At 48.6% G+C, this 22,765-nt stretch overlaps 3 protein-coding genes across 6 annotated transcripts in view; 2 read left to right on the forward strand and 1 right to left on the reverse strand.

Annotated features, from left to right (window-relative positions):
* Positions 1-22,765, forward strand: part of LOC143376367 (tRNA N(3)-cytidine methyltransferase METTL6) — a 239,151-nt gene that overhangs the window by 90,011 nt on the left and 126,375 nt on the right. The window lies entirely within an intron of this gene.
* LOC143376313 (uncharacterized) lies at positions 1,897-9,918 on the forward strand. Of its 2 annotated transcripts, none has more exons than XM_076826478.1 (8): positions 1,897-6,014; positions 6,097-6,670; positions 6,747-6,985; positions 7,279-7,436; positions 7,788-8,311; positions 8,418-8,675; positions 8,773-8,921; positions 9,691-9,918. In XM_076826478.1, the coding sequence occupies exons 1-8, from the start codon at positions 6,003-6,005 to the stop codon at positions 9,715-9,717; spliced, it is 1,941 nt and encodes a 646-aa protein (XP_076682593.1). In that variant the 5' UTR covers positions 1,897-6,002; the 3' UTR covers positions 9,718-9,918. The 2 variants fall into 2 exon arrangements, with proteins under 2 accessions (XP_076682593.1, XP_076682594.1); XM_076826479.1 differs by having other exon boundaries at positions 8,448-8,675.
* Positions 10,714-22,765, reverse strand: part of Dop2r (dopamine D2-like receptor) — a 113,586-nt gene continuing 101,534 nt past the window's right edge. Inside the window, exons 3-9 of one of the 3 annotated variants that reach the window (XM_076826572.1) lie at positions 21,847-21,956; positions 20,452-20,704; positions 19,470-19,570; positions 16,725-16,901; positions 14,823-15,295; positions 14,124-14,428; positions 10,714-14,045 (exon numbers count right to left, since the gene is read on the reverse strand). In XM_076826572.1, the coding sequence (XP_076682687.1) occupies positions 14,220-14,428; positions 14,823-15,295; positions 16,725-16,901; positions 19,470-19,570; positions 20,452-20,704; positions 21,847-21,956 (1,323 nt within the window). In that variant the 3' untranslated portion in view covers positions 10,714-14,045; positions 14,124-14,219. Of the gene's footprint in view, positions 14,046-14,123; positions 14,429-14,822; positions 15,296-16,724; positions 16,944-19,469; positions 19,571-20,451; positions 20,705-21,846; positions 21,957-22,765 lie in introns of all 3 variants that reach the window. The other 2 variants (XM_076826571.1, XM_076826570.1) reach the window with 2 other exon arrangements.

A 22,765-nucleotide genomic window follows, 5' to 3' on the forward strand; every position in this document is an offset into this window, starting at 1 on the left:
GCTAATTGACCGTGACGCGTCAAGTGAGAGAACGTTTTCGTCCGGCGACAATAAGCAGCGCAGCTTCTTTCCTCGACGATCGCGCACGCCACCGTGGATCCGACGATATGGGGAACCTGCCTCGTCCAGTCCGACGGGTCCGCTGAACTTGAACGTTCTCGAACTTGCCCCGCGAAGGCACGACAAAGTCGGCGGCAAAAAGCGACAAATATCTCACTCTGGCGAGCAAATTAATTCCTTCCTTCCTTCCTACACGACGGGTATGCCGTTATAAGTCCCTGCACTTGAAAGAGGAGAAAATGCGACCGAGGAATGCGCTCGACCCGCCAGCCTTTTCAGCCTCTAATGGCGTGTGGGATGAACGGCCTCTCTTGACGCCTCGGATGTCCAGAAGAATGGCAGGGAACAAGATACTCTTCCTATCGTTCCAACCAACGTTTTCCATGCTTTTTCGCCACGGTAAATAAAACGTCACAGTCGGGTGTGATACGTCGAGCTGCCCGGTTATCTGTGACACGGGGACCAGTCGCGTGAACCACGAATAGCAACCGATAGGTATTTCGGCAAAAAAAAAAATGAATGGCATATGAAAAAGGCAACTGGTTCGTGAAACAGATACGCGGGGGGTGTAGCGTGATCGTGCACGGTAGAATAAATGAAATCGTGAAACATTTATAGGTAGGTATTTTGACACGATGGAATGGAATAAGTTTTTTGTTGAACCTGGGATACATTGAGTTTCCTGCTTTCCCTAGTTTTTTTTTCACTAAATTTTGACGAGCACCGTCCGGGAAGATGGGAGATCGTCAAACGGAAGAAAGGCAATAAACGTAACGGTGGACGCGATAAAATTAACGAGCCTGCGAGTTAAGCCGTGGATGTTTTAAAAAGCGGATAGTAAGATGGAATTAGCGGTTAAATTAAAGGCCGTCACGCCCCTCAACAGGAGAGGAGGGCATGAAAACGGTGTAACCAGTGTTGTCGCGATAGTAATTAGAGATTCAAATGAAGCCCGACTGGGGCCCGGAGGCTGAACCTCCGGAGGAGAACCAATCACGGAAAGACTAATCACGTGATATCAACGTTAATATTCTAGAATATCGGCAGACGGGGAATGGATTAATAATGGCGATGATAATGACTGCGAAAAAAACGCCATCATGATCGCGACCCGCCGGGTCGAAATTAATTAAACCACGCCGCCGGTTATACCGAACGCGTGAGTGATTTCCAATTTTCCACTCACATTTTTGCGCCCGACGATCCCGCGGAAAATGAGTCCAGCGGGGATTAAAATGGAATCAGTATTCAATTTCTGCGATTTGTTAATCGACACTCGGAATATTATAGTACACGGGGGAACGAGCATCGTCGTTGTTAATTAACGCGGGAAACGGTGTAAAAATTGCGGACGCGTGCGCAACAGCGCCTTGCGGTGCAGTTTCTTTTGTAAGGAGGGCAGAAATTTTGCGCCAGTGCTGGAAAGCCCCTCGTCAAAGGGCATGAAATATTGGACACGTCGCGGTCGTGACCGCCAGTTTGTTTTCCTTTTGCGTCTCCTTTGGTTCGAATGGACGGACGAAAAATCGAGTCACGGGAAACCGAAAAAGGAAAAAGAATAACAGGTATCGATCCACCTGAGCTGACTGAGCGTGGGGCTGCACCGAAATGCCAGGATAATGAATTGCGCGGGGGGTGAGTTTTGCGGTGAGGCTGTCACGACTATTCGCGCAGGATTGTTTTGTTACGGGAACGGTCGAAAAATAATTCAGTCGAGGCTCGGTGAAAGGAAATGTGTTTCTGTCGCTCTTTGTTCCATGTCAATCATCTTTGAACAGATGCAATCGTGTGTGCTGCGTTGTTTTGCGTTTGCAGGGGCATCAGTGCGCCCTAAATTGCGTTTCAAACGAAGACCTATTCCAGATAGCAAACTCTCAAGCAGCATAAGTCTTATCATGAAAATTACAGTTCGACAAATTGCCAGGCATAAACATTTTGTGATATATTCTCCGCGCGAGCATAAGCCGTGCAGTGCAATCAGGCAGAACTGTGTTCTCCGGCAGAACTTCTCCATTAATTGTTGCAGATTTTTTAGCCTCGGTTAGTTAGCGTTATTTGCGTGCCCAACCAAAACACGCCCTTAATTGGCAAGCGCGATACGCGGCTGCACCAATAAAAGGACTTTCGCCGGCCGATCGTCGTCGCTCCAGCGAAATTTTGATCGCGATCAAAACGTCCAATTACACGTCTCGCGAGGCGCAAATTGCTGCGAGAAGCTCGTCTCCGCCGTGGTAATAAAATTTGCAATTTTTCCATCCGTAACGCCTGGTTCCAGCGCTCTTATTTGGCGTGAAAGCTTAGGTAACCTGATTGGTTCTTTTTCTTGCCCAGTGCCGTTCTCGCGCTGGCTGACAGCCGTTGCCGATCGCCTCTGGTAAATCTCAATTTCGTTCGATCGACACCCCATTGTCGATAACAATCGAACACTGGCCACGGTCGTGAATATTCATTGCGCGTTACGCGATCGGTACTCGAGCCGCGGAAATCTTTGCGTTTGATCGCTGGGTTTTCGAATTTTCAGCAATGGATAAAGAATATTACCAATAATCAGCCAGGTTGAACCAGTCGAGGCTTTATGCTGCTGCAATGGTTTAATTAATGTCGCGGGATAATTTGATTACTGTTACGGCACCTGCAATTTATTATTAAATAAAATGATGGAACGTTTTACCAGCAGCCACGTAATATCAGATGAATTATAGAAGTTCCGAGCATGCGCCGGCGTTGTACTGAATTTCGGAAACGTGAAATGTGTTATTTTGCAGCGTTTACCATTCGTGCCGGGCGGCCTCCATGGTACGTGCCTGTTCGTGAATTTTAAAAATAACACCGTTTCTAGATTGGAATGCTTTTTGGTCCTATCAATATTCTAAATATTTCTCTCCTTCTGTTTTTTCATCGGCGATATTTTAATGAGTAAATATGGGGGTATCGGAGGCTTTCTGAATTCCAAATTAATAAATGCTTCTGTCCACAGCAAACACGAATATACAGGGGAATGTAAAACATTTAGTCCGACTAGCATGGCGGTGCGTAAAATACCTATCATTCGTCGGATGTGTGAACGTTTCAATCGATTTTTAATAAGTTCCCCCACTTGCTTCGTACCAAATTTCGTATTCTGTTTATCTATATATCGTTTCGTAACTGAAATTCCGTCGAATCGATTTAGGGGATAATCCAGTTTGTTTCTTAAGTATCAGCGAGTATATGCCCAAGTTGTCGTTTTCAAAAAGTTTTATCAAGTTTTGTGCAATTCGGAGAAGCTTCTTACCTCTTCGATGCGATCCTCTCGACAAGGTTTATCTCGAAATCGCTGTTACCATTTCCTTGCCGGGGTTTAGACCGGTTTAATCTCGATCGCAAACTAATAATTCATGCAAGTCCACAGAATTATACACACAAGCCATTAGCTCGTAAACAAACAGAATAGAATCCCATTTTACTTCCCAAACAGAATCAGCGTGTTATGTTCTCGCCGCAGCGTATCTAGCACGCGTTCAACGTTAAATTGCTGGAGTAATGCTATTAAACGAGCAACATTTGCACTTGTACCAGCTTCCAGCGATAGTATAGCAGTAATTGAATGAAATACTGAATTCAGCAACTTCACTAGACGCGCCACGTAAGGTCCGCGGACGTTTAAGTCGAGGAATTACTTCTCCCGGCTCGTTCCCTAGCAAAACGGACGTAGTACGCGAGAAATTTTGCAACGCCTTGAAAATTGGCGCACAGCGTGATAACGAGTGTTTGGTTAAAGCCTCCGGGAAATTTATTACCCTCGGCATGAAACTCAGCCGAATGTCTGATACTGTTTAGAAGAAAAATGGCTGAAAGACTTCAGACGGGCAAGATCGATCGATTCCTCCGAACCAACATTTGCTAATTACGAACGAAGCGTGGCTGTCGAAGATAAGAGGAATTGTTTCACCGTCGCAACGGACGAAACGCTGATAAATTTTCACTTTGCAAACCCGAGAGCTAATAGAATTCATGAAACTTTCAGCCGCCATTCGTCTTTAGCGAATCGCAACGTTCGTTTGTAATTCAATTTCCGCGAACGATATTTCCTAATACTCCGCGATACTTGCCTCGCCCGCGGCGATTTCAAATAATCTCTTAATGGATCGTCTGAGAACCTTTCGGTTCGTCTGAGGGCCTCTGCGACAAATATTTGCCGTGCAAGCAAAGTCCAGCCAGGGAGAAGCGGGGCCGTAATTTGCAAAATGAATTTTCGCAAATTAGTCGTTCGTGTAACACTCCGCGACACCTTCACGGCCTTCGACTGTCAAGCCTCCCAGCCAGTTTACACTGAAAATCCATTGTCATCCGACAGTGACAAAGCCAATGATACAATGGATTACGAGATTGGTGAAATGAAAGTAGGGGGTTGCATGCAAATACGTAAAGTTATGAAATCTATTTAATTCATGATGAGTCGAGTGCGTGCTCCAATGTTAATCGCGAAACGCAATTACACGGGCAACTGGGTGCTCCGGGGCACGATCGATTATTAAACCGCTTAAACCCGAAAACGGGATTCGATAATTTATTCTTCACATTCCCACCCTCGCTTTCTTTCGTAATTGCCCTGCAGAACGAAACGAACATCAGTTTATTAACGCGCCATGTGTCCCGCAACTCGACGAAATCGTATTTTCATAAACGTTGCATGTATTCGGTAAATGGACAGGCGTAATTTCGAGTAAAGTGGACTAATTTTATTCCACATTGCAGATGGAATCAAAACTGAAATAAATGGACGATAAACGAGTCGCTGTGCAACCGTCTAAAATATTCAGGCAATTAGCTCTTCGAATTCTGATTTAATGTTTAATCGTAGCCAGCTTTATCTAGCAAAACTATATGAACACCGACTCCGACCTCCAAGCTATCGACGTTTTATAGGAAAAGTAATGTCGGTAGTGTGTAACCCGGGCCACGTATAATTTTTATTACACCACCATTACCTCCTTAAAAGTCGACGAGCGTGCACTCGTGCACTCTTCTTGGTTCCTGGTGCAGGCCTTCAGACACCCTTATATCACGCGAGTGCACCCTTTCGAGTAGTTTATCGAAGATCGATCGGCTGCAGAGGAAAATATGGAAACTACCATGATTCGATGGTTCGTGTTCGAATTGCAGCCCTAGGCTGGTGACAATCGAATCGATTCACTGTTATTTTCCCAGGGAAAACATTATTCTGCGCTGTCGACTTATGTTTCCACGAAGTAGATGGCTCTGGCCAAGATAAAGCGGCTTAAAATGGTGAACAGACACGCTGCTTGGTAAATGATTGCGGTTTTTCAATTAAACCTTTCCTCGCATCGTCTAGCTGGAGTTACGCAAGCAAAGGGTACAGTCCCTCACGACGGGGCGAAGGTTTCAGACAGATAAGGCTTCTATTTCTCGAATCAAATAAGAAACTGTCCGTGACTCACGGGGCGCAGCAGATACTGCAAGTTCAGCGAATCGAGACTCGAGTTTTTGCCCTGGATCTTCCACCGATTAATTAACTTTCCTGACCTATCTTGCCACGGCGTTGTTCGACGCGATACTCCATTAATCATGTCCCGCTGGACGAACTGTCCCGCGATATAAAAATGAAACTCCCTCGCGAAAAAGCTAACAAACTGGAAAAATCTACGCTTACGCCGCTTACCGGTTCAGGAATACATTAAAGGCTATTGTAAACCTGGCAATGAACCTTTGGTAGAAAGAGAAAGGCGTGGACATACGTGATCTACAAGATCCGGTCGCGTACCTGAACTGGAAGACGCGTCGATTCAGAGAGCAAGTCGAGTAGAAGCGCTTTTTCCTCGGCCTGGCAACTATATAAGAAAGTAAATGATACCGATCGATCGCAGAAGATCATTGCACGTGGTTTCACCGACTCGCCCTCTTCGAGCCGAAGAAAAGTCCGACACGGAAAGGAAAGTCAAATGAAGAAACTGGTGAGTCGTTTGGGGATTAGCCAGTGACAGTGAAGAGATAACTGCTATCGAGTGATATTCATAAGGTAATTTACTCCTGCAGGGGATCATCGTCGCGATGGCAGTGGCCGTTGTCGCGTACAAGGATGGAAGAGGAAGCTTGCCACCGCTGGAGGACTTTCCGCCTTATCAAGGAGCTCGCAAGCAGCCACCTTTCCACGAGCAACATCAACCATTCCGGGAGCAATTCAAGTCGCAGCTGTATCAATCTTACCGACAGCGACCTTACAGCCAGGACTTGTCGCCCTCTTATTCCGAGCAGCTGCCCTTCAGGGATCAATCGCTGCTGAGAGATTATCCGTCAGGGAAGAGTCGACGGTTCTACGGTGACAGCTCGTCGGTCAGGGACGCGGCGGACTTGAAGAGGCAGACTTCCTTCTACTTGGACGGGGCGCCATTCAAGGATCAACAGTACAGGGACCAGCCTCCCTTCAGGAACGAACAGAGCCTCCAGGATCAACCGCTGAACGATCAGTATTCGTATCTGCAGCCGTCGTTCCGTGACGATTTCAGATTCTCGGACCTGTACGATAAGCCAATCAGCTCCTTGAAGGAGCAAGCGCAGCCCGACCAACAGACCGTGTCCTACGGCAGGGATTTGGAGTACTTGAAGCACGGTAACGGCAAGAAGCAAGCTAATGTCGCCTTTAGAATCTCTTCAGCGTGCAAAGGAATGGTTTTGTTGGCTTACAGGGAACCACGGCCTCGGGTATGTCTCCGTACCGCCGATTTCACCCTACGAGAACGCTCTTCCGTTGAACGAGCAGACACCGACGACGGCGGCGCCGTCGTCAACGCTGACGACCACCCAGAAGTCGTTGCTCCAGTCTAGCGTCTCCTCCACGGCTATCGCCCAAGTTCACACGTCGGCAACTTCCGAGCCGAAAACGGCTTCGCACACGGCGACAATGCCAACCGTGAAATCCGATACGGTGAGCGGAATAGACTCACCCCGCGTCGTTGCGTCTTCGCATTCAATTCCACCGTTGCGTCTCTTAGACCTTTTCGCGTTTACCCTCGTTTCCATTTAGCGCCATTTGGATGGGTAATTCTGACGGGCCTATGGTTGAACGTCCACCGAACTATGTTCCAAACACTTACGGCTCGTCCATGCGGGAACTTCTAATCAATCGACGCTCGTAATTCCTTTACAACTTCGGAAGTGGATCCCACGCGACTCCCGCGGATCTTAAAAGGTCCAATGAAAGTTTGTAATTGCTTTCAGCTTGTAGAAGGCGGTGGTGGAGGCGCGTCAACTACAACAGCACCCACGATATCAGCGGTCACCTCGAAGGAATCTTCAAACTTGGTCCACCCGACGGGTTTGACCACCAGCTTACCTGTCGTGGCCACGGAATCTCCGATCCTCTCCTTCGGTAGACAGTACGTAATGACGGTGTCGGGATCGATTACTCGCTCCGGCAACCCTGATCTTTTCTTCCTCCTTGCCTGACAGTCTTCGAGACGCCTTTCTCGGCATGGTGTGTTATTATTGCGCAACAGTGATTACTCGATATTTCTACGATGACGTCTACTCTATCTTCCGAGAGACGAGTAGGTCATTTCTTGTGCTTGTACCGGGCAGAAAGAAATGCCTCTGCTTTTTATTTCTCGCGCCGGTATCGATGCGCGGACCGAGTGTTTGACAAAGCGGCTCGAAACTGCGCGAATGAGTCGGCCGCCTGCGCGTTCCGTGCATTAGTATTCATTGATACGTTCTATTCTCCCTTCCAGCACGGTACCTCCAATTGAATTTCAATCAGCGAAGTTCACCACTCCAGCGTCTTACTATGTCACCAGCGGGCTGAAGAGCAAGCTCCAACAGTCGCTGCTCAGCTACCTACTGTCGCAGCAGGCGAAAGGCGCCATCAAAAGCAACGATCAGAGCCCCCTCCTCAACTACGCGCTGCCAGATGTGCTGAACAACAGTTTCAACAACAAAATCCAGAGCCAGCCGTTGAGCTACGTACTTCCAGGGGAGTCAAAGGCCGCGCTAAAGGACAACTTGCTCAACTATCTGCTGCAGCCAGAATCGAATCGCGGTCTATCTTTCCAGCCATCTTCCCTATCGGAAACCGTGAATTACGTTCCACTGGCCAGCACTTTGGCCGACAGGTCGAAGCTTACGCTGCCGAGCATACCGATGGCGACTTTGTCAGCGATTCCTAGACCATTGCAGACCATGAATTACATTCCTCCCACGCTGCCGAGGGTCTCGCCCTTCATCGCGCAGGACTCGTCGTCTGTTCTTCCGTTAGGTACCATACTTTTTTATACGAAACGTAACTTAGACCAAATTATCGCCAGGTTATCAAGAAGGACACTTTAACTTTACTCCGAACTATCTTCTGACCGACTTTGAAGGAGCCAGCAGTTTAGGTATGCTCGCTTCAGGTGCGGCCCTACCCTCGAACTTAGCTTACAGTATACCGGAAGCACCATCCACGGGGATATTCAACAGCTTACCTGGCGGGATTAGCGGCATATCTGCGGGCATGCCTGGCAACATGTCGCCTGGCATTTCCGCCAGCATACCAACTTTGAACTTGGGTCAGAATTTCCAGCACATAGGCCAGGTGCGGCAGTTCGAGGCGCCCAGTCAGCCACTCTCTTACTCCACAGGTAATATCGATCCCAAGCGGTTAGACGACGGTCCAGCTATCGTTCTACTTCCTTCTACAATCATTTAAGACGTTGAACGCTCTGGGATTCTGTGCAGGATTACAGCTGCAGCTGGGCGGCTTCGGCGGGTTAGATTACACCCTGCCGTCTAGCAGTGCTATCTCTAGGCCTATGGAGCTCGGCATCGCGAAAGTGGGATTTAGCTTGCCGGAAATACCGCGACAGCAGTTCTCCACGTTCCCCAAGGTAAGCTGTCACCTAGCAATCACGCGTCCCTGGCTCCGAAACCAGCGTACAGTTGCGAGTCCCTTCGCAGCATTTTCACGAATGCTGCCACAAGTGTCGGGCTTATAATTCTCATCGCCGTGCCAGTTTCAGTTGTGTCAATGGTAACCGAATCCCCGGTAACGGCGGGAACTTGGCTCTTTCGACGAGTTGGCTAACAGCCGCATTGCTGGCTTTGTTTGCCCCGAATTTCTCGCTCCTCCCTCGAAACGCATGATTTTCCTCATACACGAACTCCCGAGCCTGTATTGTTTTACGCGCCGCGAAGCTTAGGGAGCTGGTAAACTTCTTGGGACGGAGGGAATTCAACGTAGCCATCCGAGACTAAGAGACTTCCTTGTCGATAGAGAGAACCTCGTTAGGATGTTCCATGGGAATTTTGTACTCCGAATACTGCTAGATTTCGAAAAGCATCTCCGTTGAAACGGCGTGCTGGATATAATGCAGCCAGATATCGCGAGATTCGTAGCGCGTTGATCGAAAAACCGAAAATCTCATCGGCTTGACAGAGTCCGTACAGTAGTGCAAATAATATAAAAATTCATTCAGAATATACGTTTTGTTTTTTCGATCCACGACTGTCATCGGAAACGCTCGTCCAGTGTAAATACGGGAACAAATATCGGATCCCCATGGCTGTTTTAATTGAAAGCACCGTGGAAATATGAATGTGCAATAATTTATTGCGTCCTGCCGATAAATATTTCGGTTACTCTTTTTTTTATTGCAGATCGGGCTGGGTCAACACATGTGGTAGACGCGGACGTGAGCTCAACATCAAGAAGCTCGGAATTCTTTAACTTTAACGAACTGCCAAAGTCGACGAAAACTTAGATTAATGTTAAAGAAAGATATTTCATAGCTCGCGCGGTTACAAATAAGTAGACATAAACGTTAACTTGTTCTAAGTGTGTATAATTTAATCTACCACGAAATAGAAATAAAATTTCATTACCAGAAGCCTCGAAAAGCTGAATGGATCACCACCTTCTCAATAATCGATAATACTTTCACAACTTCCTCCCAATCAATTTTCCTTTTTCGACTGTCGACTCACCCGCTCCTTCTTCGTTGATCCTTATTATCAGCATTCAACGTTGACTCAGGCGCAATGCTATTAACGCATCGTGTATCGTGGATATCGTTATTGACACTATACCCTCCAACCTCGTATTTCACTGGCCGGTTCACCCCCGAATAACCCCATCGTATATTTCTCTTATTACGAAAAAATTCTGCTACCTACGACCTACCTTTCTCGAGTGTTCACCCCGATGTAGGTTCGCCCCTTTCGCGTTACTTTTCGGGTTCTTTATCGCTGTATCTCCTTTCCGTTGCCTCTTAATGGCTGGCGTGAACAACCTCAGACGTCGACGAGAACAAGGCTTCGGTCCCTTAACGGGGTCCCGAGGCGCCCTTCGTTTCAGGGCCGTTCGTGAAAGTCGATGCGAAACGATTCCGTTGCAGATTGGATCCGGCTGACGTCCGCAGCCCTCAGCCATGACCATTGCCACTGCGAATCGCATTGACTCGGCTTTTGGCGGTCTGATTACTGGGAACCGCTCGATAGGGTGGGAAAGCATTCAATACTACGTACTACTTGAATTGAAAAGGAAAGCATACAAAGCATCGAGAGTCTACACGCTTGGAAGACTCCGCTGTTCCAACCCACCTCTGATGGAAAGAATTTCCAACGTTAAAGCTCGATGTAGCTTTTGAATGGATTCGTGGAATAAAAGGTTCGTGGTTAATTTATACTATATTTTATTAATTTTAACAAGTGTCCGTGTGTTCGGTTGTCGTCGTGTCTCTGAATGACCGTGTCCTGTGTGAATATGTATAGGTATTGCCATCAGTACATACAGCGTTTTAGATATTCATGTTGTTCCACCTCTCGATCCGCTCCGATTACCGTTTAGTCACGGCAAATCGATGATCCGCCACTTACATCTATGCCCTGTATAGACCATTCGTAGTAATAATTAAGAAATTCATAGGAAAAACGCAGTTCTCTCACACCAGAACGACGCACGCCACCTGATGGACACATAGTCACTCCCTCGCCCCTTCCCTTTATTTATCTATTTGTTTTTTGTCTCTCTTTGGCTCGTTCTCTGTTTCTCGCGAGTCGAGCAGGTGGAGGCCGCGCCCCTCGTAGCTTCTCGAGATTTTCCAACGGTCGGTTCACGGTTTCGATCCCTTTGAAAATCTCCCTCGACCCTCTCGCAGGCATTCGTATACGCTGAACGCTTCTCCTCGATTAGATATAAATTTACACAGATATACAGCGTACTATCCCCAAAAATTCTCCCCGTACGATACAGACACAACTGCGCCCCGTACGTGTACCATATACATACACACGTATATACAGAGGAAGGAAACGTATCAGGTTAGAAAAATACACCGATCTTACGTGGAGCGCCGTAAGAAACATACTAACGCTCCTCGGAGCGTGTTCCGCTAGAACAGAAAGCTAGGCTTTAGTCGTTTTTCGCTGGACGCGGAAGCACGATCTGGCTGGGTTTCGTTTTTCACTCGAATCGACGGATAACTGTCGATTTCCCGCGGTACATCGGCCCTTGCATCGAAACGTGCAGCGAGTCTTCAATAATGACTGGATGGCAGAAGGATCGCGACGAAGAAAGTAGCAAAATCTGTTACAGAAAGAACTAGGTTGAGGGGTGTGGTGGCATTGGGGATTGGAGCGGTACGTTTCGATTTAAGGGCTCGCTGGCCAACGAAAATATTTGACGGATCGTTCCTGCGTTTCTGGGGTTAGCTCCCTCGGAAACTTTCGCCTCGCCGTTAACGACCGGGGAACTTTGCCAATTAATAATCCGCTCAGGGTGTTCCTTTATCTCTGGATGGTGGCGTAAAATGGCACGTGGCACGATCTATCGCGAATCGTTTAAAATATCCCCGATCAAAGTAACGCGGGGCGAGAAGCTCCGTACGATACCTAATTGGAGAAGGCGCAAAGCTGGTGGCCAGCCAGGGATTCATAACGTATCGACAACTCAGGGATATGAACGCAAGCGCGACGTCAACGATACATCGCTAAAATACCACCAATTAATCTCGTGACTGATGAAGGTGATGGTGAATGTAATAGAAGAAACGAGCGTGCGCTTTTGGAGCTGTCTCAATATAGAAATTCAAACAGAATACGAAGCCTCGAAGTGGGAAGGATTAAAGGCCCAGAATTATTGCTAATATTTCAACGATATATCGTTTCGACATCGCCATAAATAATTCGCGATTGGTCGTCCTAAGTTCACTGATTGCGGGGAGAATCTTCGTGACTCTCGGTTTAAAATCAAGAGGTTCGTGCAAATCGCGAATTCCGTCAATTGAACCAGGAATCAAGGAAAAGCTGCCGATTGTCGGCTATCGTGTGCCCCCTTCTAATCAGCCGCAAATCATCAGGATCCTTGACTACTCAATGAAAGCTAGCTTTATCACAATTCATCGAGAAATAGTTTCCCTAAAGTTCTGCCTATCATTCAGCGTTTACGTTACTTCTCTATCGTTGCGTCTAGCGTGTTAGTAATTGCGGTGGATACCTAGGCATTCTTTCGCGATCATCGCTTGTCGCGCACGGTCGCACGGCTCGAGTGGATGATACGTCAATCCTTCGCGTTATTTACAAATATACAGTGGAAGCTTACGGCTACGCGATACAACGTGTTCGTAGAACCCCGCGCGGGGGTGGAAAGCTTTGATTGTAGACGTTATTGCGACAGCACGGGCTCACGCGAAACGGCCCCCCGTTAGCACGGAACTTCGTCATTCTATTGCGTCCGGATTCCCGAGTTCCTTTCCGCTTCGCGTGCTCCTTACAATAGGTAAGCGCGCCTCGGATCTGCCGATGCACGGGACAGGTATCGTGCATCGCCCTCGTATTGATATGTTTGAAAATTCGGTCGCGGGAGACTACGCAGACACGAAGACGGGAACAGCAAGTGGATGCTGCGCGTCGGTACGCTCGATACAGGTGTTCCTGATGCGTCTACACTGTCCTGTCGCCAACTTATGTACAGTGTTTATCTCCGGGAACAGCTCCCGCGGCGAAACTGGCGGTCACTTCGCTGGTATCGATTTCCACTCGTCCAGGCTCGAACGCGAACGTCTCGATGCGCTTAACGCGCGTACTTATAGACGGCGCGTGGATTTCGATTAAACAGCCGTGGAAATGATCGGCGAAAGAAAAGTCGAGCTCGACTGTCGATACTTTTAAGGGAATTCACTTTTAAGCTTGGAGAAAGGGGAGGGAAGTCTCGCGAATGGAATATCGAGGAAAGTTTGAATCCAAGGAGTTGAGGAAATGGGAAAGCCCGGCCATGGTAGTCGACTTCCAAGAGCTAAACGATAGAAAAGATTCGAGTACTCGATAGTGGAAATGGCACGTGTATCGAGCGCATTCGACACGCTTCTGTTCCTTCTCCGAGCAAGTGAATTCTGGGAGATCGAAGGACACGGTTTCGAATTGTTTATTCATACTTATCAAGTGCGAATTACGGGGCAAGTTATTATTCCGTCGCGAGTTACGTGTCCGGGGATGCAGGCAATTTGCGAACCAGCCCTTCGATCCGTACGTCGCTCGCAGGTGATCCGACAGTGGAACGGCAATGGAATCGTGGAACCGTACGTTTCGCCTGACAGACGTACGATGATACAGATACAGCGAATGTACAGAACGGTTTGTCGCGGAGCTGGCGCGTCGCTTCTTCCGCTTTGAGCCGAAAAATATTGCTATACCTTACGAGCTACGGTAATACTGCCACGGCATGTGTAATATCCAACGAATTATACATCTATCGTCCAATTTTCAGCCTGATATCCATTACCTTCACCGATCCTCTCGCACCGGAGTCCCTCGAAGAGTTTCAAATGCTAGCTCGCGAATCTCGGCGCCTCTTGTCGAAATTCTCGCGCGCCCAGCACCGTGACGCTCGTTTTATCGCATTAATTAGTCTAGATATATTTATACGGTAATTCAGCTCTAACATCGATGCACGCTGTCTCCGGTTCGACATCGTCAGGCGGGCTTGAACAGTGACGCGCGATAGATGGATGCACCTTCTGACGAGCAACAGAGGAAAAATGCCCAACTATAGGGAGACCGGCACCATTACAGAGCAAGCTGAAACTGAGATTTACCTTCAGCCGGAACAAATGTTGAGCTGTTCGATTGTCCAATGCCTCGTTGTTCCTCCTTGCCTCGAGACGAGCGCCATACTGGATGGGGTCCATCGTCTAGAAGCTGAGCAGCTTGTGGAACGCCTTGCGAAATTCGGGATTGAACACAGTGTATATGACCGGGTTTACGAAGCTGTTCATGTATCCCAGCCAGGAGGTCACGATGAAGGCTGTGACGCCCGGCTGGCAGGCGACCGCCAGCTTCGTGCAAAGGGCATCCATTATGTTGCAGGTGAAGAACGGCAGCCAACAGATCAAGAAGACACCTGCAATTGGAAAACACCTTGCATGCTACGTCGACTTACTCGTCACTTAGGTGACCATCCGCACCGAGGACCTACTGTGGCGGACGAAAGAAAGTTCACAACTTTTAAAATCGCATAACTTTTTTAGAATTGATCCAAACGACATGAGTTTTTTTGAGAAGCTAGAAGGATTAGTTTGTTAAGTGACGTGTCTCGTGGTTTTGAGCAAAAATGCAATTGGTCGGAATAGCAAAAGAAATAGTAAATGCCACTTAGCAAACTAATCCTTCTAGCTTGTAAAAAAACTCACGTCGTTTGGATCGATTCTAAAAACTTTATGCGATTTTAAAATTTGTAAACTTTCTTTCGCCCGCCACTGTATAATAGAATTCGAAATGGAAAGCAGCCAACGCACCCAAAACGATGGCTAGCGTCTTCGTGGCTTTGCGTTCCTTCTTCGCGGAGCTTTTCTCTCTTTTCTTCTTGCTCGCCTTGTTCGCTTTGTATATCGTGAACCTAGAGCCCGACGCCGCGTTCTTCTTGTCCTTCTTGCAGGTGGACGAGCCAGACAACACGCTTGGCGTCCGTCCAAGCTGAAGAGGGAGAAGGGAACCGGCGCTTTTCAGCCTCTTCAGTTCCTGCTTGTTCGTTTCGCTGCCGTTCTTCTTAGCCTGCGAGCCGGAAATCGTCGACGCACCCTTTGGCGGCGGCGAGGAGGAAGTGGAGGAGGACGGGGCTGAGGTGATCCGCGGGTTCGGGCTCGGGCTGGAATTCGTGTCCAACGGTTCGTGGATCATCGTGCTGCTCGCTGCCCCGTCGTACCCGGAATCCTTCCTCACGGTCTGAGTACCGCCCAGCTGAGCCTGGGCCACTGCACTGAAACGACAACTGCAATTCGAGTATCAGTAGCATCCCAGCCTAGGGCATTAGCGTTCCTACCGGGCCACGGCCCCGTGACCCTCCACCTGCGAGCAGAAGCATTTTGCGTGGACACCGCGAGACGAACGTTCACCGTGACCGTTATTCCACACTGCCACCCCATGGCGGGTCTGTTTTAGTTGCAAGTGTCTGCTTCAATAGCGCGCTACCATATAATCCGCTCGCCATCGGCGACAAAGCGTCCCGTGTGATTAAACGCGCTGCAGCGTTGATGCTCCACGGTGATCGGTCTCAAAGATAGACCCCGTGGCAGCAGCACGGTTCCTATACGCGGCGACCACGCGTATCGATCTTAATTAACCAGCGAATTCCCGAATTACCGTAGCGCAACGAGTCCTCCGATCCACGGGCAATGAGCATTCGCGCTCAAACATATTCGCGGCATTCGAAAATCTGCGAATGGATGTAGAGTTGATGTTGGATGTGGAGAGATGCTTTTCTACCCTTTACAGTATTAACGTGTTTAGAGGAATATGCTGGTGAAATCAAAGGCACTAAATTACCTGTCGCTCCATTCCCTCCATTCCCTCCATTTATTACCTCTAATTACCCTGTTTGCCGTTCCCCATTTGTTTCTTCTATTGCGTCCTCCGCGGGTGTTTGCGTTCCTCTTCCTCCCGCGTATGTTTTATTAGCTCAAACAAAGGAATCGATCGAAGCCCCATCTTCCGCGTCCAGTCGATACAGTTACCACTCCAAGTTGCTGGACCAGTGGGCATTCGGCAAACAAACGAATCGATTTCACACCGAATTGGTTTATCGGTCGTTTCCTTCTATTTTTATCGGACGTGGCCGCTAGTAATTCTTTAGCCGATGATTCCGCGGATCCCCAGTTGCAATAACAGATGCAGGGGTAGTTGGATGGGAGCTGACCGAAGATTTCCGCCTGATATATCGCCTTTAACAGGGGTGGAACTGCAGTTTGTAACTCGAAAACTACCAGGAGGCGGATGGCGGTCGCTGATAGCGCGAAGCCAAAGGAGAATCAGCGCTATCTTAATTCGCGAATCTGGCCAATTAAGATGGACCTTTAGATCGACCTTCGTCTTACGAAGTAACCAACGACTTATCTCCTCCAATGGGCAAGAAATTAATTCCCCTCGCACGCTCTCCATGCGCCACTAATTCCGAATTCTAACCGAATTCTGCTAATTCCTTCCGCGAACTAGAGATTAAAGTTTCACACTGTCCCAAGCTTACAGTGTTTTCGAACTGACCCATTTCACCATCCGCACCTTCCTTTGTCTGCCCGTGAACGTCGTCGACATAGACATACCGGTCGTTAAATCGGGAATGCAACGTTTTACTGTGGCCCAATGGGAGACAAAGGGCGACAGGAATGTTCGTCTCGCGATGGCGATGAAGATTGGATTCTTACGCTGCCTCCTCGACGACGGTGGCTAAAAAGAACTCTGTGCTCTTGTCGTTGGAGATGACCACGACGGGGTCTAAGGGCGTCTCGTCCTCGTCCTCGTTGCTCCCGGACGCGGTGTTCGTCGGCTCTTCCATGCCGGGGGTCACGAAGGCAGCCGCCCCAAGAGCGGTCTCCGCGAACCTTGCCACAGAATATCCACTACGTGATCTTAGTCGAAAGCCTCTAAAAAAAAAGCTTCTACACTTAGCATGCTTTTAGTATTCCACGGCGAGGCGGGCGCGACGTTAATCCAGCAAAAGGGAGGGAAATTAATCTATCATGCACAAAGCGATCACGCTCGCGCCCTGCGACTCGCCGTCTTGCCACGGACAAAGAACCTAGCTTCTACGCCGTTCAAACTTGTTATACAGCCCCCGCTGGAAATCTTATGCACCTCTCTGCGATTCTTCCCTCGCGTTCAAGCGTTAGTAATCGCCAATTATATTAAAAGCAGCGAGGAACCGTTTTAGCCCAGCGGATCGACAGAATCATTGACTGTTACTACTGCGGGTTGTACTCTCGCTGTTTCGCGAGAACGCGAGACGCATTGGTATTCCTCTCTGTTGCCCGATAATTCAAACAAAATTCAGATTAAAATTGTTAAGAGCGCTGCAGATTGGGCCAGTTTATATAAATTGCTCAGAGCACTCGCGCAAATATCCTCATCGATGTGTAATAGGTTTCTAAGTCACGTATTCTGTCTAATGCAAAATCGGTCAGCTACGTGTGTAAATTACGCAGGAAACTCGGTCGCCGTATTATCCGGATGATATGGACATCCGTATCCGTACGCGTGCTTCAGGTAATCGGATTACATCCATCCGATGACGTTGCAGGTCGAACAGGCGAATACCCGGTCGCCGTTCCATTTAGAGGCGATAATATCGTGGAAGTTCGCGACGTTCGCCCCTCGTAAATTTCGTATTCATTCCCTGGCATCCGATACAGTCGATGCTAGCCCTCGAAAACAATTAATAATTTTGTTTCGGAAAGTTCCAGCGAGCCGCAGCGATAACAAATTGGAAAGTTGCGGCGGCGCGGCGAATTTCGAGGGCAACTTTCCATCCGACTAGGTTAATATCTGAAACCATTATCCTGATCTGCCAGCGCAGCACAGCCGCGGGCTATTTACGACAGCGCGCTTTGTTGCTGCGTTGCAGGGTGAAAATTATGTTGGGACAATAGGTCCCGCTTGTGGAGTGGCCCCCAAGACGAGGCGCACTTTAAGAATCAGTCAGTGGAAAGAAGTTGGCTGCTTCGAACAGCAATGCAACGTTTCAGAAATTTCTTTACGCTGGAAACACGAGGTCTACCATGGTTAATGGTAGTGGGACAAGACTTGTGCACCCGATGTATCTACTCGTGAAGAAGCTAATCCTCAAGGTACAGAGATAGGGTACACAAGAGAACAAGATAGCCAAAGAGGGGGTGAAATTTGTGGAGGATGACGCAGTTTCGAGATTATGTTGAATGCATCGCGCCCATGGGGAAAGGCGAGATCGCACAGCCGAAACATGAAACCTAAGTCTAATTTATCGTCGGTATTTGCGCATCTATGTAACCGCACAATCTGGAAGAGACCTATAGATAATAATTAGGGAACCGTAGTGTCGCTATTAATAATCGCTCTAGCCGACCGATATCGATGAGCCACTCCCCTCCCGCGGATTAGGAGCCCTTTAATCCAATTAAATGAAAAAGTATCACCCAAAAATCTCTTTCACCATCGAGCGACAGAAAAATGGAGGCTTCACAGACCCAACGCCAAGCAGCTGCACAGAAACAGTATAAATTGAAGCGCGAGAGATATTTCAAGGTTCACCTGCACCTGCCGGTGCTTAAGTGCTGTTTTTTTTTCAGGAAAAAAGAGGAAAGCGGGCCTGAGTGGGTATTAAATCATCTCCACTGACAAAACACGGCTGCGTGTCCTCGAGAGTCGTCTGGGGAGAGAATCGCGGGGATCCAGAGCTCCACGGCCCTTCTCGTCGATGAACAAACGTACGACGCTTAGGAACAGCCGCGCACAAAAGCCGGCAATTAAATCGAAGGCCAAGTAGTTGGCTATTCAGGGAGAGTACACCGACCCCGGGACACAACGGAAATGAAGCTGGCGCGCGCGCGAGAAAAGCGTATTATCCAGGGGATGCTCGGGGCTTAACTTCAGCCTTAGCCTCCCTCCTTCGCGAACCGTTTCTTTCTCTTCCGCGCCGTCTTTCCTATCCGGGACGACGGATATTCTAGCCCCGCGCCGCGGCAATCTCCGTGAGAAATCGCCTCGTTGGAATGCAATGGTCATACGCGCGAAAATTGAAAAAAATGGCCCGCTCTACTCGAGCCGGAGACACGTTCGAAATGAAAGCGGTCCGTCTCTGGCTATCCCGCGGCTAGCCGTTGAATTCGCGAATAAATTTGTCACTCTTAAGGAGAGTCCCTTTAAGGAGGAGCGATGGAGGTTGAGGATCGATTCGCGATCGATTCGAGGGACTGGGAATGGGAATCTATTGAGTTGGAAGGGGAGCAACTCGAGGAGCATTCGAATTTAAATCGTATCACTGACGATTTAAAAGAAACATGACTAAAATTCTTCACGAATTTCTATTCGTTTTCAGCTTCAGTCGGCGCCGGTTCTACGGAGAGTTTTCAAGAAAATTCTTTGGGAATTCGATCGAAGCAAGGCTGTTATCGGTCAGAGCGATGGTACTAGCTCACCTGCGCGTATGCGCGATGTTCTCGATTATGCTGCCCGGTTTTATGTCGCCCAGGTTCGGCTTCTTGTTGGCCCTCGCTTTCCTCGCCCTGTTCCGCAGAGCCTGGAACACGTTAATTCAAACAGCCGGTTTCGAGGTAAATCAGGGGACGAGAAATAAATGGCCCTGTGCTGGATGTCGAGCTTGACTCGGGGCAATCAGTATTATTTCGGCGGTGATAGTAGCAGGAGCTTGCGGGGGGCTCGAGAACCCTAGAACCGTCGCGTCGTCGCGACGCGTTGCAAGACATTTCTTTCCGCCTTTCGCCGGAGATATATCCATCGCTCGTGATGCGTTAAGGAAATTCCGTTGCGGTCGGTGCATTACGAGAAACGCTCCCTCCCGTGAACGCGTTACGGCTGGATATAAAGGAAAGATATTCCATGCTTTATATCGACGTCTCGAAGGATATCGTTTCCCTTTTCCCAACGTAACACCGAGGCCACTATGCTTTTACGACCACGGCCGTACAATGCGACGGGGAAACGGTCGGAGTGAACGAACGATCCCGTAACGATTGAATGATTCTTTTGAAGCGAACACTGCTGTCGTTCGAAAGGACAATTCCCTATAATTCGATAACTCCTCGTCTCTCGGGGGCAACGTAAAAAGGTTTTTCTTTTTAAGCAAAGAACAGGCCACGTAACGTCACGCGTGCGTATGCCCTTCTGTTTCCCCACAGCATGGAACAAAACGAGATCAGTCTAACGTTATATTGAACCTGTACTCTCGTCTGTGCATTAGTTAACTAGCATCTGAAAAACGAACCGATCCGCGGTACGGAGTTCTACCCAGCGTTGAAGCTACAGTAGTCGTGTTATTGACTTCTACGCATTCCATCGAGAAACCTCAAACGTGAACTATAGAACTACCCTCAGAGACGTGTTATGCAATCCCGTAATTAACCCTTTCCAGTGTAATATCGATGCCCGATTGATACATACTTTGAATATGTTGTAGTAGAGAAACACCATGATGATGCAGGGTATGTAGAAGCTGGATAGGCTCGAGTAGATGATAAAGTCTGCATTGTAGAAGAGGCATTGGTCCGGTACCCGGTCGGGGGTGTTATTCAAGCCGAGAACAATCGGGCTGCCGATCGCCGCTGATATCGCCCAGACCAACAGTATCGTCAGCCATACTCTTCTATTGTTCTTGTGCTTGGCGTACTTTATCGGCTGGGTCACCGCTATGTATCTGCAATTCAGATTCGTTTCGCGTATCGTACAACGTTCCCCTGTTTGATCGGCATTACGTTACCACGAATCCACGGGAATTTGTGGCTCGCCCTTTAATTTATAACCATCCCGACTAATGCCGCGGATCCCCCGCGCCAGGAAAACCGTTCGCAGCTACTCATCGCGAAAAAGAACCGAGCTCTATCGCCGTGGAAAATGATTATTCCTCCTGGAGCAAGAAGCGGTTAGAAGAGCGGCTGATTAATCGAACCTGCTAAATTAAAGCTCACGAGGATTTCAGGAATTCAGATTCCGTGGGTTTAAGGGAAAGGTGGTAAAGCCCTTAATGGACTGCACTCATTTTTCTGCATCCCAGGGCTGCATACCTTAAAGTCCCGCTTCGAGAAAGCTCGGTATTAGTCACTTGTCCACGCTGATTCCGCTCCAACGAGTACCCGCCTGGACACGATATCGCGAGCTTGCTTTCGTTCCGGTACGGTCGAAATTTATAGTTCGCGTTTGATGCTGTTCGAGGGGAGCGAAAGGAGCGGGCACTTGGCGAGCGTGACCGTATTGGAGCACGATGACTCTTCCGCGTTTAATGAATTCCATGAATTCTCCGCAACCTCCCACGCCTCTGTCAAGTTTCATCGTTTACACTCCAACTATCGTACGACGGTTACAAAATTCTCAGACCTCGAAACACTGGGACCAATAGTTTGCTAGTCCCTTGGAACTCAACCGCATAGTTACCTCACTCGAGACCCGGGCGAAATGTAATTTACACAAAATTACGCCACCCGCCTTTGAGTCTAACTCATTTCGACAGTCGCAGAAGCAACCCCGGCCCTCTACCTTTCGTTACCCATTCGCGTCACGTAATCCTGTTAAATCAGCTACTCGGCATTCCCCGATTTTTCGAATGTTTTGTTTTCTTCTACGAAACGTAATTTGAATTCAATGCAAGCCCTGTTTCGGCAATCTTCTTCCCGCGCTACAGGGCAGGCGAAACTTCGGAAACTAGTTTTAAGGGAGTTCAAGTTCGTCCACGATAAACGTGGGCTTTTGGAGCATCGTTGGGAAGCGGATCTCCCAAAAGTGGAAAGGCAGACAGACGAGTACCGATTCACTCTCTGCACCCCTCGAAAAGTAGACGCTCACCTGTCTATCGAGATCGCAACGAGGTTGAAGATGGAGCTGGTGCTGCACGTGACATCCATCGCGATGTAAAAGTCGCAGACAAAGCCAGGCAGGCTCCACGATCCGTTTACCTGGAAAATCAACGAGCAAACTGTGAAGATTAAACTCGCAGACCGAATCACGACAGTCGAATTAACTGTTTTAAAACTACCAGCTACCCTTTTCATACGAGTTAATGATCCCTTTGGATCCCACTCGGCAAATCTTTCGCACGAATGATCAGAAACGCGTGTAAAACAGCGTGGCATTGTCAAAGCGTCGATAGGAACACGTGACACGCTGCTAGGCCTGAAAAGATACCGGTGAACTGGACAATACGCCGCTGCCACGGGAAAATATTCTAGGCACGCGTTCCAAGCCCCTTGTTCCTCCTGATTTCCTCGTTTTCGTACTTTCAACCGTATCGTCGACCTGAAACGTTCCACGAGTGTCCTCGAGAATCATCACCGCCCGGGAAAAAAGGCATTCCAGGAGCATTCTCCACGAATCAAAGGGTCGAATCAAGACGCGAGCTTTATCTCGCCCTCCTTTGCATTCCGTCCGCTCAGCTGCTTCTTTTCTCCCTTCAAGCCTCCCCCCCGCATCTTCATCCGCACTCTTATCCTCGAAAGCACAGTCGTCCCTGTGGACCTGCGCCCTGCAGCCGGCTCGAATCCAGTGGACCTGTGATTTATACGGACCAACCGTGTCGGAAGTAGGAAATCGGGCGCGGTCGAAACGTGCCTACCATCGGCCACGTTTACACGGTTATTTTCCTCTATTTTCTCTTGCAACACTGCTTTTTAGGAAGCTGATTCGCTTGGCAGTGCTAGTGGAGAGTAGATAAAGACCACAGGTACTTCAATTTCAACGGACACTTTCGGTATTAGAAGATTAAATC

This window comes from Andrena cerasifolii, chromosome 14 (genome assembly GCF_050908995.1).
Source record: "Andrena cerasifolii isolate SP2316 chromosome 14, iyAndCera1_principal, whole genome shotgun sequence".
Taxonomy (NCBI): domain Eukaryota; kingdom Metazoa; phylum Arthropoda; class Insecta; order Hymenoptera; family Andrenidae; genus Andrena; species Andrena cerasifolii.

What these genes read in the sequence shown, in the direction of transcription:
- LOC143376313 (XM_076826478.1), top strand. An exon ending in GTCGTCTGTTCTTCCGTTAG is followed by an intron (nt 8,312 to 8,417) that starts GTACCATACTTT and finishes CCGACTTTGAAG; the next exon opens with GAGCCAGCAGTTTAGGTATG. An exon ending in GCCACTCTCTTACTCCACAG is followed by an intron (nt 8,676 to 8,772) that starts GTAATATCGATC and finishes GATTCTGTGCAG; the next exon opens with GATTACAGCTGCAGCTGGGC.